Source organism: Rhinolophus ferrumequinum (assembly GCF_004115265.2).
Source record: "Rhinolophus ferrumequinum isolate MPI-CBG mRhiFer1 chromosome 15 unlocalized genomic scaffold, mRhiFer1_v1.p scaffold_54_arrow_ctg1_1, whole genome shotgun sequence".
Taxonomy (NCBI): domain Eukaryota; kingdom Metazoa; phylum Chordata; class Mammalia; order Chiroptera; family Rhinolophidae; genus Rhinolophus; species Rhinolophus ferrumequinum.
Window position 1 is genome coordinate 10,752,668 of NW_022680357.1, and position 15,343 is coordinate 10,768,010.

The window sequence follows — 15,343 nt, forward strand, 5'->3', positions numbered from 1 at the left end:
CACCTCCAAACAGGTCAGTCTTAGGGTCCCGCTCCCATGGACCTGTGCAGAACCAAGACAAATCTCTGACCAAAGCACACGCTCTAGAAACCTTTTCTTTAAAAAAAAAACTTTCATAATAAAGTTTATTACCTAAACTGGTTGTAAAAAATATAAAATAGGATTCTGCATAGCAGAAAAATAAAGCCAGAGACCCTCCCCCAACCCCTGGTTTGTGCAAAGATACTGGGTATATGTAAACATGAAGAGGTAGGAGGTACAAGTTCAGGTCCTGGCCCCAGATAGTTAAGTTAAGCTGCTACTACAACCAGGGGGACCCAGAGGGAGCACCAGAAGGGGGACACGCCCCCAGGAGGTGGGGAGGGGTCTGCAGCCTCGTCTCCAGCCGAGAGGGGGAGGCGCCTCGCCCCCCCCACACCGGCTCCCTCCAACCCAGGCGGGGAGGGCACCCACATGGTTCCAGGGAAATAATAATTAATAATAAAAAATAATACGGCCCCCCAGTTAATGCTGCCTGCGCGGCCGGTCAGATCTGGAAGGGGAAGGAGCTCATGTAATCACGAAGAACAGGGTTGAGGGGGATGCGCGCCAGGTTCTCGCGGCCCACGGTGGCCACGATGCGCTGGCGACACAGCTCCTGCAGCGGTCGCACGCGGCGCTGGCGCAGCGGGGCCCCCAGCATGCGGCGCGGCGCCGCCACGTAGTGCTCCAGCAGCTCGAAGAGGCAGTCGAAACTCTCGCGGCTGCCGTCCAGGTGGAAGCGGCCGGCCTGGAAGTGCACACGGATGCTCGTGGGGCCCGAGGCCATCTTCACGCTGAGGGCGAAGAAGCAGTTCCGCTGGCGACTGTCACGCACCAGGAAGGTGCCCACGGGCTCGGCGCGCAGCCGCTCGTGCGCCCCGTGCACGCTCAGGGGCCCCCAATAGAAGCCACAGGCGTCGAGGAGCGCGCTGGCCCGGGTGATGCGCCGGTACTCGGCGTGCGAGCGAAACGTGCGGAAATGCGTTTCGCCCGGGGCCGGGGCTGGGACCGCGGGGCAGGGCCTCGGGCGCGCCGGGGCCGCGGGCGAGGAGGAGGAAGAAGGCTCTGGCCGCCGTCGGGTCTCTGCTGCCGTGGAGATTGCATTGTCGGCTGCCACCTGGTTGTGTGCTACCATCCTACACGCGGGGCCAGCCGGAGGGGTGGGCCATAGCGTCCGGGGGTGCGCTGATGGGGGGAGACAGAGGCAGTGAGCGGAGAGTCTGGGTGGGGCTGGGCAGGTGTGGGGCTTAAGTTTGAGCCGATGACCCTAACGGGCGGAGGGCACAGAACGAAGTCGGCGCGGCCCCTTTGAGCCTCAGTGGGTTCATCTAGAAAATGGGCTTCCCAGTCCGCGGAGCACTTCCAGGCGGTGGGGGCTCGTTGGGGGCGGAGTCCAGACTCCAGGAGGCTCAGAGTTTGGGTAAGGGGGGGCATGGAGAGAGGTGCCAGGGGGAAGCCTGCCCGGGTTCTGGCCACCCGGTCCTCGGCTCGCTGCCGCTAGGCCGCCGCCTGCTGGCCAGGCCGGGGATTGGCGCCTCGTCCGGGCGATTTGGGCAAAAGCAGGAGAAAAGCTGCGCTGCGGTATCCCCACGAGCCGGGTGCTGCCAGGGTGGGGCTGGCGGGGGCCAGGGGCGTGGTGGCCGCGACCCCACCACGCAGCCCCTTAGGCCGGCCTGACACCCGCTGTCCATTCCTTTCCATTTACCCCCTCTCCCTCCCGCTTCCTTGCCCGGTGCCGGGCTCACCTGGCGGCGGGGCGCTGGGCGCCGCGGGCGGGGCGGCTGGGGGCTCCGGGGCGGCTCTCGCGCATGCTCCGGGGCCGGGAGCCGTGCAGCTGCCACGGCCGCAGCTCGCTCTGCTCCGCGCCCGCCCCTGCACCAGTCTTTTAAACCGGCTCGGGGGGCGGGGCCCGCGTTGGGAGGCTCCGCCCCTTGTCGGCTCCACCCGCTGCAGGCCCGGTCCTTCCGCGCCACTTTCGGTTTCTGTTTTGGCGGTGGAGGCCACACCAGCTCGACCGTTTGCACACACCCGGTCCCTCCGGGCAGAGGCCCCCTGCCCTGACCTAGCCACGTACCTGTCCGAGGACCCCTCCATCAAGGTCTCTGGCCCCCCCCAAGCCCCCTGGCCGCTTCTCTTACGCACCCTGCGGACCTGGCGCCTTTACTTTTTCCCTCTGCTCTCGATCTCAGATTTCTGCCGCCAAGCCCTTTAGAATACTCCGGACTAGCCGTGACACACCCCTCTCCCCGCCAGGTGTCTCAGCACCCATCTCGTGAGATCTCTGTCCTCTACTCCCCTCGAACTAGACTCCTCCACCCGACCTGGGGTCCGGCCAGAAGGTCCCGGCCTTGGACCCCTCGGTACTGCTCACGCCGTCGCCCTGCCCCGGTGTCCCGGACCCTCAGCGGCGGTTCCCCCACCCCCGTGCGCTCCTCTCGGCCCGTCGCTGTCCCTGGTCTTGGCTTGGGCTTCCCAGGAAGCGGCAGCTTGTGACCACAGGCTTCGGAGGAACCCTTCAGTAGCGCAGGAGGAGTGCCTCGGCTACGGGCCGAGTTCCTCAGAAACCGGGCGGGGCCCCGCGAGGCTACCTCCCCCCGCCCCCTCCCGCCTTGGTTAGTCCTCCTGCGCGACAGCTGGAGAAACTGAGGCTCGGGGAGGGGCTGTGATTTGCAGTGACTGGCAGATGGGGAGCTCCGGAGGAAGCACACCCTTCTCACTTTTTTGTGGGGGAGAGGAGTATCTGTGCACCACCAAACGCACTTTGGAGCCCAATGAAAAGATGGTTCGTTTTCAGATGTGATGATTCCCAAAACCTACTTTGTTTTCTGCTCATCAGCCGTCCTCTCCCTCAACTTCTTCCTTATAGGTTCCCGCCCCGCTGTTCTGTCAAGCATCTCTCTCCAGCAGGCACTCATACCTGCGGTTTGGGATGATGAGGGTGGGTGGTGTGGGCTGTAGTTTGTACTTTTGTGTGTGATCCATGATCCTGTCTGGTGGAAAGGCATGGAGTAAGTACCTGATTGGTACATGTCTTTTTAAAGTAAAGGAAAAACAAATGAAGGTTGAGACTGGTGGGTGAGTAGTCTCCGAGTTTGGAAGGGTCACACACAAGGCAGGACAGACTGGGGGCACGGTGGCTGGCCTCACGCTGGCACACACTGCCCTCTACAGGCAGCTCTCAGGCAGCGGTCTAGCCAGCTCCTCTCCTTGAAGCCCTGGTACCAGGCCCTCCTGCCCACCTCCCCACCTCCAGGCAGGCCCCAGGCCCCCTGTGTTTCTTCCTGAACACAAGGAGGTAGCCCAGAACTAGTCTTGCTCAGGACCCCATTGGCAACCTGAATTTGTGTGTGACAGCAGCTAGTGTTGGTCATTGATGTAGTAGTCCTGGGTGGTGTGTGCATGCGTGTGTGTGCGCGTGCACTCATGCAGGGGTGACCGAGAAGATACAGAGCCATGCACGTGCCAGTGGTCCGGTGCTGTGGTCATTCCAGAGAACCTACTAGGGGCTGCACCCTATGATGGGTGATGGGTAAAATATAAAGTAGTGGTTAAATGCCAGACTGTGGACCCAGACTATCCCGGTTCCAATTCCATCCACCTCGGCGACTTTGTAGTCTTATAACCTTGAGCATGTAATTAACTCCTCTGCCTTGGTTTCTTCATCTGTGAAACATAATAATAGTACCTCCTGTAGGTATTAAGTGAGAGCTTATGGGTTGGTCACGTGTGGGTGTGGTAGCATGTTGGAGCCCGCACACACGTGGCTTTGTTCCTTACTCCCATCTCAGAAGCCTTAGTCCAGGCGGCATAGGCCAAGTAGAAGGAGGAGAGTTTCCTCAGGGCAAACCAGGCCCCTGGATGCTGGTCGTGGGGCAGGGCACCACTTCCTTCTCACTTGAGCTGGAGGGTGGGGGTGATCTAGGCCCAGAGAAGGTGGCCAGGCTGGGCTGGCTCTTGCATGACTTGTCTTCCTGCCAACATGTCTCCTTGGCAGGCCACTGGGCAGAGGAAAATCTATAAATATCTGATGGCCCATATATCGCCACCCCCCACTGACAGCCTCGTTGGCTACTTGGGGGAGCCACCCCTTTTCCCGGGGGACTGGAGCCTCCTTCTCTTGGCCCCGCTCTTGCTGCAACCCTCCACCTCATCCCTGGGGAGCCTCTTCATTTCGTGTACTTACACTTGTGATGTATTAGCCTAAATTGACTGTGCTAAATGCTTTATAGTCCTTTGACTATTGGATTTGTGCACAACCACCCAGCCTGCCCATTTTACAGGTAAAGAAACTGAGGCTCAGAGGGGTTGTCACTTGTCCAGGGGGTGGAGCCAAGAGTCACACCCAGGATACCGGACCCCCAAGTCCCTCATCTACTGTGCTGTAAACTCCCTCCCCCTGACCTGGTGATCTCAAATCCTGGTCTGTCTGCTGGGGAAACAGTAGATGCCAGAGAAATCAGAGATTCATTTGGACCCTGAGCCACATTGTGGATCATTTAGCCACAACTGGGGAGGAGTGGGGACAGGTCTGCATCTCATTTTTATAAGCTTGGGGAGCTCCAGGTCTTAACATCTAAGCATCCATGTCGCCCTCCGTGGCTTTGGGCCCTGTGAGTCTGTTTCCTTGCCTGCACAGTGAGACTGACCCATCCTCCACCCTGAGCAGACCTGGTTGTGAAAGCTGTGGTGAGTCAGGCCCCAGTTGCTAAACCCACGTGGGTTCTCTTCACTACCAACAGCAACTGTAGCTTTGGTTTCATTTTTTGAGGTGCTGGGTTCAAAACGAAACCAAATCCAGATGCCAAAAGGGAAAAAGAAATATGCTGATTGACAAGCATCCGTCTCCTGGGCTGTTCTCCCTGGAGGATGGGCACTAGACTCACAAGAAGCTAGGCAGCATGGGAGCCCAAGGAGCTCAGACTTCACAGCAAGAATGGGCTGCATTTGGACTCCAGGCCTACTGCTTCCCAGATGTGTGAAGTTGGGCAAGCAAATTGCCTTCTCTGGGCCTCTTTTGGCCCATCTGCAAAATGGGCCCTGGAAGTTTTGTACCTCACAGGGCAGCAATGCATGCTAAGTCTGAAGCAAAGTGTCAGGTACAGAGAATGTGCTTAGCACAAGTGACTTCTTGTCACAGGGCCAGCCCTATGTCCACAGCTTGCTGGGCCACAGCCAGACGTGGGATGGTTCTCCTTCCCCCTGCCCCGGGCAGGTTGTGGCAGTCCAGAAATGAAGGGCCAGTCAGTTTTTCAGTTTCTCTTTCCAGCTGTGGCAAAGTCCTGCTGGGAAAAGCAGCCCCTGGTCAGGTGTCATCCTGAAACTGTTCTCTGCCCCAGCTCTCCTCAGACCCCCTTCTCTTCTAACACGCAGGGCAGCCGAGGTTCCCATGGGAGTCTGCCTCTGGGGAGCCCTGAGCTGTGGGCTGTAGAGCACAGATTCTGCTGTCAGCTGGCCTGGGTTTAAATTGGTCACTTAATAAGCACGTGGCTTGGGGCAAGCTTCTTATATGCCTCAGTTTCCTCATCTGCAAGATAGAGGTAATGACATTTATTTCACTCCTTTGGTATTTATTCAGTAGGTACTTATTGAGTATCTAGTGTCTGCCAAACACGGGGCACCCAGGGGTCTTCCAGCAGACCTAGGGGAGACAGTCAATTCAAAGCATCATGTCAGATCATGTGAAGCGCTCTGGGGGGAATAAACGGAGAATGGGAGCCACAGGGTGTTTTGGGGTGGGGGAGGAGTGAGGTGAAGCAGTCAGAGAAAGCCTCCTGGAGGTGGTGACATGGGAGTTGAGTGAATGAAGAGAACTCCAGGTCAAAAGGAGCCAGTGCCGAGGCCGTGAGGTGGGAGTGAGAGGTGTGCTGAAGGATCAGAAAGGAGACTGCTGTACCGAGCAAGCGCTGAGTGCAGGGGTGAGGCCGAGGCTGGGTCCGCTGACCTTGTGGGCCTTGCTGGGAGGCGGGAGGGTTTGGAATTCACCCTGACTGCAGGAAACAGCCCTTAGAGCCCAGCAGACGCTGTAGGATTGAGTGTGAAAGAGCCCTCTGGCTGCCGGCCTTCTGGACAACTGGGGCTTTAGCCACGATGACTTACAGTAGGGGCCTTGGGACACACCTCACGACTGTCCCTGAGCCCCCATCCCCAGAATGGCACCAACAGCCTCCTGAAATGGGCGCAAAGACAGTCCTAAGGGAGAACCAGGTCATTCGTGCTTTGTAGGAGAGAGCACTGCTCAGGGAGTCCAAGGCCTGAGTTCTGGGGTCAGCCCTCACTCCCCGGGAGACCTTGGGAAAGGGATCACCATTTGCTGGTATCTTGTCTTATTTACGCTTCCTCATGGTTCTGTGGGGGTGGAAAATATGTGTGGCCATTTACCAAATGAGAAAAGCAAGACAGGGAGCTGGTGGAACTTGGTGAACGTGTTTTGGGGAGCTCCGCTTCATTGTGTGGGGTAAACTGTAGTCCCAGCCCCTCCTGACAGCAGGGAAGATCATGTGTTTTGTGGCGGGGAGAGCGGTACAGAGTCCTAGGGGAAGGTTCTCTCCGACAGAGGAGGCCTGAAGGCCGGGAAGTGATGACATGAGCTGGTGGCTGGACTCCGATGTGATGACAGGCTGGCTCCTGGGCAATGCTGGGGAGACTTGGTGGGGACCTTCCAGCAGGCCCATTTAGCCCCATGTGACAGGTGAAGAAAGGAGTGATTGGTCAGATGTGAAGTAGCTGGTGCTAACCAGCTTTCAGAAAGCAGTCACTACTGATAGCTCCAAAATCAGAAGGGTAGGAGAGAGGATTTCTGAGAGTACTGGTTGTGGCATCCAGACACACCTGCTTCCAGTCCCAGCTCCCCACCCCCACCCTCACCTGTGCTGTGGCTTGAGGCAAATGGACTTATTCCAGTGGCTCAAAGAACTGTCACAAAGCCCAAACTGGCAATCTCAGTGCCTTTTCATCAGCAAATCCCACGGGACCTCACTTGGAGCCACTTTATTCTATTTTTACATAACGTTCTAATAAAATGATCTGGTTCCCACCCTACGCCATCATAGAAGTGGCAAATTAGATGTCAGCAGCTGACAGCAAGAAGCAGTAGCAGTTACCTTTGGCAGTTGGCATAGAGGGTAAAACGAGTTTGCAAAAGCTATGAGACTAGATACAAGAACTGATAGAGCAGGCCGGGGACATTGAGAGTCGGGGGTGGGGACAGGATGACAGCTCAGCTCATTGGCCCCTCACTGTGGGAAAACTATTGAGAGTGGCAGGTGCCATGACAAGAGGTTGAATTTGGCCTGATTCTGTCAGTAGGAAGAGCCATCTTTTTTCGGGGCACACAAACCAGCAGCAGGCTTGACAGTGGCCCATGACTCTGGGAAGTCCAGTGTCTGCTGACGCAAGAGGAGGCACCTGGCTAAGCCAGCAGGGCCCTGAGCAGGCTCCAGGAAGAGGTGATCCTTGACCTGAATTTTAGAGAACAGTTGGGACTTAGCCCTGGGACAAGACGGAGAGCACTCCTGGCAGAGCACAGTACAGGCAAAGGCCTGGAGACAAAACCGTGAGGACCTGAGTGGCAAGTGGCCAGAGGTGAGCCTAAGCTAAGCAGGAGAGTCTCCCAGTGCCATCCTGGTGGTTGTAGGCAGAGGCTTGGCTGGGGAAAGGCAATGGGCTGGTCTTGACCTCTCTCTGCCCTGGGGTGATGAGTCCAGAAAGGGCCTGATGCCATTGGCTTGAGAGAAGATAACACTTTGCAGCCACAGAATTTATAGTCAACGTTCCTGTACTGTCTCTTTTCAGAGTCAACAAAGCTTGGCTGAGCACCTACTAGATGCTTCACTGATGCTCATTTCTTTTTTTCTCCTTCATTTACTCTTTTATTTCCTCGTATAAAAATTTCCTTGTATAAAATAAAGCTTTTCCCCTCCCCAGACGTAACCCCAGGCACCAACTTGGTCTGTGTCCTTCCAGATCTTTTCTTACGCATTTAAATACCTAAATTTCCCCCTGTAGAAATACAGTGTTGCTTTGTGTAGAATTTTTTCCTCTATAAATGCTATATCTTTCTCCATCTTGCTCTTTCACGCAACAATATATCCTGGCTACCTGGACAGATCACATATAGACCAACTTCATTCTTTAAAACAAGGATATGATATTCTTTTTAAAAACTGCATCCTCAATGAACCTTGTGTGTTCATTTATCCATCCCCTGTGGATGGGCACATAGGTTGTTTCCAGTTCTTCGCTCTTGCCACCATGTGGCCCTGCACCTCCCTGTACAACATCTTGACACCTGTGTGAGAAACACTTTGTACACTTTAAATGTTAATAGATGTGGCCAGTTGCCCACCAACATGCCTGTGCATGCTTACCCCTCAGCAGGGCATTTGATCATATCTGCTTCCCCGTGCCTTCACCCCGTGCCTACTTCTTATTCTCAGACTCTTTTCAGTTTTGTCCATTGAACAGGTACACAAGTGGCATCTCACCATTGCTTTAATGCTTGCATTCTCTTTCATTTATTCAACAAATATTTACTGAGCTCCTACCGTGTTTCCCCAAAAATAAGACCAGGTCTTATATTAAGGTTTGCTCCAAAAGACGCATTAGGGCTTATGTTCAGGGGATGTCATTCTGAAATCTCATGCTAGGACTTATTTTGCTGTTAGGTCTTATTTTCGGGGAAACACGGTAATATGTGCCAGGACCGTGTTAAGTACTGGGGATGCAGCAATGGCCCCTTGGACCTCTTCACAAAGTATGAGATGCAGATAAGGCTCAGAGAGGTTAAGAGACAGGCCTGGTGTCACCCAGCGAGGGAATGAGGCAACTGGGAGTTGAATCTGGGTCTGTGTGGTTTGAGGTGTTTTTTCTCCTGAATCGTAACTCAAATGGGCATCTCAAGCCAGGCTCTGCACCCTCTTCTCTGACTGCTCCCTTCTCCCCCAGGACTGCAGGGACCCCTAGGGTCATCTAAGGCCTGCAGGAGTGACAGTCCCCCAGGCACCTGAGCAGGCAGTGCCAACTACAGGCTGGGCTGTGTCTGACCTCACCTCACTGCAGTGTCCCACTGAAGTTAACCAGAAAGGCAAGATAGGTCGCCTGCAGAATCCGTATAGCCTCTCAGTGGCTGAGTTGGGCGTCTGTTTGTTTCCTGAATTTGGGTTTCCAGCGGGCCTGCCCCCAAACTACTGCTGCCCCACCCCAAACCAAGCAAGTGAAAGAAAAATCTGTGGTTTGATGTTTTTCCTCTGTCATCATGTGTCTGACTGTGAGGGTGGAAACCTGTGAGTGCTAGCTCGAGTGTATTTCAGTACGGGATGTGAGAGGCATGTGAGAGCTTGCGTGTACAGATGGGTGTGTGTGTGTTTGGGAGTCCTCGTGTGACCCTAGGTCTCTGTGTCTGAGTAGGTTTGAATGGCATGTTCTTTGTATATGTTACATGTGCATGTTTGTGCCCGTTTTTTTTCTGTGTGTTGGTTTCAGGGAAATGTGGGGTTAAGCATGGGTCCATAAACCATCAGTCCCAGTTCACTTCCTCTATTATAGAGTTCATATCTCTATAATAGATTTCCTGCCTTCAGTGATCGTATTATAAAAGGACACTGTGCAGGGAATAGGGAGGTCCTTTGGTGAGTGGTGCTCAAAGTCTCTGACCTTGTCCTCTGACCCTCTTTCTCTCCCTCCTCCCTTAAACGTGCTCCCTAGAAGCACTTCCCATGATAGTTGGTGACTATCATGGTGTGATGTGGCTTTACATTTTTAAATAGGGAACCAGGAGGTTTGGGGCAAAGCATGACTCTCTGATCTCAGACCTGCCCTCCAGGAGACCTTGATCACATCGTTTCACCTCTGAGTCTCAGCTTCTTCATCTGTAAAGTGGGAACAGTAATGCCTCCTGCTGAGGGGGTGCAGATTCAGTGGAAACATTTACGTCAAAGCATCTGGCACCTCACAGGTGCTCAATGATCATTGCCCCAGCCTGCTGGGGTCCTTGCCCCAGACCCTCTTAGACGTGTATCAACCCGGAACATTGCTCTGAGGGGAGGTCAGGGGACACACTGAATGCAGGCTGTGTCCCAGACCCTCTACTGGACACTTGCATGGTCATCAGCTCAGTGACCCCTCAAGGAGACGCTTCAGCCACCTCCTTTATAGAGGCGGAAACTGGGGCCCAGAGAGAGGAAATGACATGCGAAGGCCACACAGCTGAGCTCTGAGAGAGGACCTGCCACTGCATACCACTGCCCATCCTGCAAAACTCAGACTTCGTCTTTTTACTGAGCTGCAATTGACGTACAAGACCACATTCGTCTAATGGATTGATCTATATGTATCTGTTCCAGAATGACCACCGCGATGAGGCCTTCCCCGCAGACCCCCTTCTGGCCCCTCTCCCGCCACAGCAGACACCATCATTTCCACACCTGCCCCATCCTCCACATCCGCACCCCGTTCCTTCAGCCCAAATGCCAAATGCCTTCATTGCCGCCCTGTGCTGGCATTGGCTCCTTACACTTCAGGAGGTCCCATCACAAGGCATGTCCCTGCTCCCTATGCAACCTCTTTTCTGCTTTGTGTTTCCAAACCAGGCCCCCAAACGTGACACCTTTAATGAAATCAAAATGCTGACTCAAGGCTAGTCCTCCAGTGTACAAGCTTTAATCATTGTTGCATAGAAATCACTGTAGTAACATGTCCCTGCAGAAAGTCTGCCTTCCCTCCAGCATTGGATGTGTGATGGTGTTTCTCAGTTGGATGAAACCCACACAGGAACAAGCCACGGCTGTGATCTCAGTTGTGTTTCCTCCCTAAGTGACAGGAATGGGAAAGGGACCCTTTAACACCTGGCTTCATGAAGTCACCCACGCCCTGCTTGGGTCTTGGACTGCTCGTTTGTAATCCCAGATGGGGCATGGATAGAGCTTAGACTATTGCCAAGTTCCTTTTGACCTCTGTGAGTCCATCCATCCATCCATCCCATCCACTTGAACCATCCACGAGTCACCCAGTCTTTTTAGCCAACATTCATGTAATTCTTTCAACTACGTCCGGACCACTCATCCAGTTCCAGTCCAAACATCAGTTCTTCCATCCATTGGTCTATTACCCCATCCATCCAAGTAACCATCCATCCACCCATTCTCCCGTCCGTAGGCGTCTGACCGCCCACCTACCGAGCCAACGATCACTTAACCAGTTCTCCGTTCACCAGCCACATCCTTCCAACTGTACCCAAACTTTCCCGTCATTCGGCTGATGCATCTTCCGTCCGGCCTCCTGCCCGTCCATCAGCCCACTTAAGCAGCTACCCAGCCCTTCTCTCGCCCGTCTCAGCACCTGGCCACCCCTCTCCTTACCCAGCTCGCCTCTCCTTCACCCACCATCCTTCTGAGCCACTCGCCCCCTGTCCAGGCCCCTCATCCAGCAATGCCTCACATACGCATCAGCCAGTTGCCTCTCCCTCTTCACGTCGCCGGTGGCTCCTTGTGGCCCTCACCTCACTGCCCCCGAGGTCCAGCTGGGCAGCTCCCCTTCCCCACCTGCGTGAAAGGTACCTGAGCTTCGCCTCTTGGTTTTGTACACCCGCCGGCTCCTCTTGACCGCCTTCCTCTTGTTCACCTTTGCGTCCACGTTCTTTCTGTTCTTGGGGTAGCGGGAGGAGTGGGTGGCGGGCCGCTTGGGACAGTGCTGGGGGTGCATGGTGTGTTTCTGGTGCTTTGGGAGCGGGCTCGATCGTGGACTCTGGCTCTGGGGGCCAGGTGGGCTGCAGTGGCCCGTCGGGCTCTGACTGGAGCCCCTGCTTTGACGGTAACTCTGGCTCTGGCGACAGCCCTGGCTCCAGCTGCAAGTCGGGCTGCAGTTCTGGCAGTGGTGGCTGCAGCTGCAATGGTTGCAGGTGTGGCTTTGGGACCGAGAGCTGCTGTGGGGTTGGGTGTGCGTGAAGGGAAGGTTCTGTGCCTTGGTGTCCATGGAAGGCCAGGCTGGGCGGGGCAGAGGCCGCCTCCTTTTCCTCCGCTTCCAGCACACCGAGCTTTATAGAGGCCTGGCATCCCCCGGTTATATAGTTGGGGCCGATTGTGATGGCACAGACCACGGGGGTGTAACAGATATGGCCTAGCAGGGACAAAGCCCCCTACCCCTCACCCTAACCCCCAGGGTGACTTTCAGTGGCCTTTTGGAGTAATCCCATCTGTTGGTTAAGAGCAGGGACCCTTGGGTTGCATCCAGCTGGACCCACATCCCAGATCTGCTTTTTCCTTTTCTTGTGGTCACTCACCTGGGCACTCACCTCTCCAAGTCCCAGTTTCCCTGTCTTTGTAGAGTGGGTGCGTCAGACGACTTAAATGAGAGAATCTATGTCCAGCAGTTGACTCGGGGCCATTCCACAGTAAGAGCTCAATAAATGGTGTCTTCCAGCTCTTTCTCTTATTCCACCCAGGCAGCTTGGAAGCAGGAGCACAGCCCTGATCCCAGCGCTGGCGGGGGGTTGGGGGGGGCGGGTACCGGGTGGTTGATAAGATAGATAACCTAATGTGAGGCTAGATGGGTGAGTGGGATGGGATGGCTTGTCCGATGGGTGGAAGATGAGTAACCCAACGGTCCTGCGACCTGCCCGGCAACCCCACCTCCACAGCAAGGTTTAATTCAGGAGTTTTAGAGCCAGGTTCAACCCCAGTTTATACTGATGCCTGATTTTGAGAAGGTCATTTCTAGGCTTGGCTTCCTTATCGGACAAAGGGACGTCATTCCTTCCTTCCTGGTGTTCTTGTGAGCCTGATATACAGTCAAGGATGCTTTTGAAAACTTCCTCCCTCAGATTCCTGCCTCCTACCTCTACCCCCCTTCCTGCTGTTGAAGCCCCGCCTGCTGTTGGACTCACACCAGCCCCACTCAGACCTCCTAGCACCTATGAAAGAGACCCTGTGGGAGCACACAGCAGTGCCCCCAGCCCACGCCTTGGCTGACACCCGGGGCAGCTCTTGGCCTGCGCCTCTCCACTCCCCCGCCATGATACTCCCTTCCTCTCCACCCCCTCTCCCCTGCAGGCCCCCCAGCCCACGTCTACTTCTCCCCCTCTATTGCTCATGCATAACTTCGCCTTTTGTTATGAGGCTTTGCTGTCATCTGCTATTTGTTTATTTATCAGATATTTATTGGTCATTTGAAATGGATCAGCCACTTTCTAGGCACCTGAGATACTTTAGTGAATATAGCTGAGAAATTCCCTGCCCTCCTTACATTTTACTGGGGTAAGACAGTAAGTGGCATATACAGTTGGGAACTTACAAAGTATGTTCTAAATAGAGAAGTACTGTGGAAATACATGTATTCACAGACATAGTTTCGTACATCGCGTCAGGGCTGCAGCCGAGGAAGCATCCGGGGTGGAGGAAACACTCTGAAGGCAGTTCTCTGCTGTGTCCTCAGGTGGCCGTGCCAGGTGGATGACTGGCGGCAGCGTCTCTGGCGCCGGGAATACACGGGGCTTCTCTCCCGCGTGGGTTCTCTGAGCCAGAGGGTTGGTGCTGTGGCAGCAGGACATTGCACACACGGCACCAGGAGGGCTTCTCTCCTGCACGAATTTTCTGATGCACGTGTAGGTCTAAGGCCTGGAGGAAGCTTTTGTCACACGCGGCACAAGTAACTGTCCTTTCATTCTTGTGTCTTCTCTGGTGGACTTTTAACCGAGAGAAACACGTCAAAATTTTGGGACACATTTCACGTTTGTATGATTTTGGGGGGGCTCTGTGAACTCTTTCTTGGTGTTCCCCACAGGTGGAGTTTTCCGCATTGCTCTGGTAGGTGAGAACAGGCTCAGGGTGACCTGGTCTGGCCACCATAAGAAACGCTGGTCCCACCTCCCTAAGGACACCTGATGGGGGTCCTTTCAGGGCCCCTCCCTGGGAGGTGCCTAGCCCAGCTCTTGAGCTGAGTGGATTCTCTAAAGAAATGCCTCCCTCTTGAGGTCTAGGACGGCTCTTAGCAGTGAGTAGGGAGGGCGTTTGTCTTGGTGGTAATACTGTCATTTACTTGACAACTTTTCAAAGAAATGTTGCCACCACTTTCTTTATCTTCGTCTCCTTCTCCTGTTTCTGGGGAAGTATCTTGGGGAGTCCAGGAGGGTGTCCCCGTGCTTGCCTCTTTGGGGGTTCTGTGGACAACTGTTTTGTTAGATGAAAAATGACTTCTCTTAAAGGCATATTCTCAGAAAAGAGGGCTTCCTGTCCCTGCATGTAGATGTGGACCTCCTCGAGAGGACTGAACTTCAAGCTGGGTAATCCTGGACTGCTGCTATCACCTGCTTTATTCTAGTTTATTTCTTAGTAAGCATGTTCCATCCCTCGTGGTGAAAACTGCCCTAACTTACTGAACACCTTTTAAGTGGCTGGGCTCCGGGTCTCCCCTACTTCTAGGCAGCTTTGTCCTGGAACTTGACAGTGACCCTTTGTAGTGGGCTGAAGGGTGGCCCCCAAAAGATATGTTTGGGGCCGGCCCGGTGGCTCAGATGGTTAGAGCTCCATGCTCCTAACTCCGAAGGCTGCAGGTTCGATTCCCACATGAGCCAGTGGGCTCTGAACCACAAGGTTGCCAGTTCAATTCCTCGAATCCCGCAAGGGATGGTGGGCTCCGCCCCCTGCAACTAAGATTGAACACGGCACCTTGAGCTGAGCTGCCGCTGAGCTCCCGCATGGCTCAGTTGGTTGGAGTGCGTCCTCTCAACCACAAGGTTGCCGGTTCGACTCCTCAACTCCCACAAGGGATGGTGGGCTGTGCCCCCTGCAACTAGAAAACGGCAACTGGACCTGGAGCTGAGCTGTGCCCTCCACAAGTAAGACTGAAAGAACAACAACTTGACTAGGAAAAACAAAAAAAGGCCTGGAAGTACACACTGTTCCCCAATAAAGTCCTGTTCCCCTTCCCCAATAAAATCTTAAAAAAAAAAAAAAAAAGAGATATGTCTGTGTCCTAAGCCTGGATCCTTCAGTGTGACCATATTTGAAAAAAAGCATCTTTACAGATGTAATTAAATTAAGGATCTTGAGCGCATCCTGGGTTATGCAGGTGTGCCCCAAATCCAACGACAAGTGTTCTTCTAAGAGACAGAAGAGAAGACTCACAGGGAGAAGAGACCACATGAAGGCAGAGACAAAGACTAGAGCTATGTAGCCACAAGCCAAGGAAAGCCTGGAGCCACCAGGAGCTGGACAGTGATGCCAGGGAGGCCCCCCCTGGGAGGGGGGGCAGCCGCCTCCTTGATTTCAGACTTCTGGCCTCCAAAATGTGAGAGGATAAATTTCTGTTGTTTTAAGCCACCAAGGGTGTG

At 54.5% G+C, this 15,343-nt stretch overlaps 2 protein-coding genes and 1 pseudogene across 2 annotated transcripts; all 3 read right to left on the bottom strand.

Annotated features, from left to right (window-relative positions):
• Window positions 1–100: 100 nt before the first annotated feature.
• Window positions 101–2,555, bottom strand: SOCS1 (suppressor of cytokine signaling 1). Its single transcript, XM_033102001.1, has 2 exons — window positions 1,767–2,555; window positions 101–1,206 (listed from the first exon to the last, which is right to left on the bottom strand). The coding sequence occupies exons 1-2, from the start codon at window positions 2,113–2,115 to the stop codon at window positions 527–529; spliced, it is 1,029 nt and encodes a 342-aa protein (XP_032957892.1). The 5' UTR covers window positions 2,116–2,555; the 3' UTR covers window positions 101–526.
• On the bottom strand, window positions 2,310–11,988 carry TNP2 (transition protein 2). Its single transcript, XM_033100992.1, has 2 exons — window positions 11,516–11,988; window positions 2,310–2,643 (listed from the first exon to the last, which is right to left on the bottom strand). Exons 1-2 carry the CDS (start codon window positions 11,986–11,988, stop codon window positions 2,310–2,312), a joined length of 807 nt encoding a protein of 268 aa, XP_032956883.1.
• A 937-nt stretch (window positions 11,989–12,925) lies between these two features.
• Window positions 12,926–14,783, bottom strand: LOC117019355 (zinc finger and SCAN domain-containing protein 4-like; annotated as a pseudogene).
• Between the last annotated feature and the right edge of the window lie 560 nt (window positions 14,784–15,343).

Excerpts from the sequence above, each read along its gene's own strand:
- SOCS1 (XM_033102001.1), bottom strand. The coding sequence starts at position 2,115 with ATGGAGGGGTCCTCGGACAGGTACGTGGCTAGGTCAGGGCAGGGGGCC. Across the intron at positions 1,207-1,766 it reads GCCCAGCGCCCCGCCGCCAG|CGCACCCCCGGACGCTATGG; the intron begins GTGAGCCCGGCA and ends TCCCCCCATCAG.
- TNP2 (XM_033100992.1), bottom strand. The coding sequence starts at position 11,988 with ATGGACACCAAGGCACAGAACCTTCCCTTCACGCACACCCAACCCCAC. Across the intron at positions 2,644-11,515 it reads TGGACCTCGGGGGCAGTGAG|GAGGACTAACCAAGGCGGGA; the intron begins GTGAGGGCCACA and ends GCTGTCGCGCAG.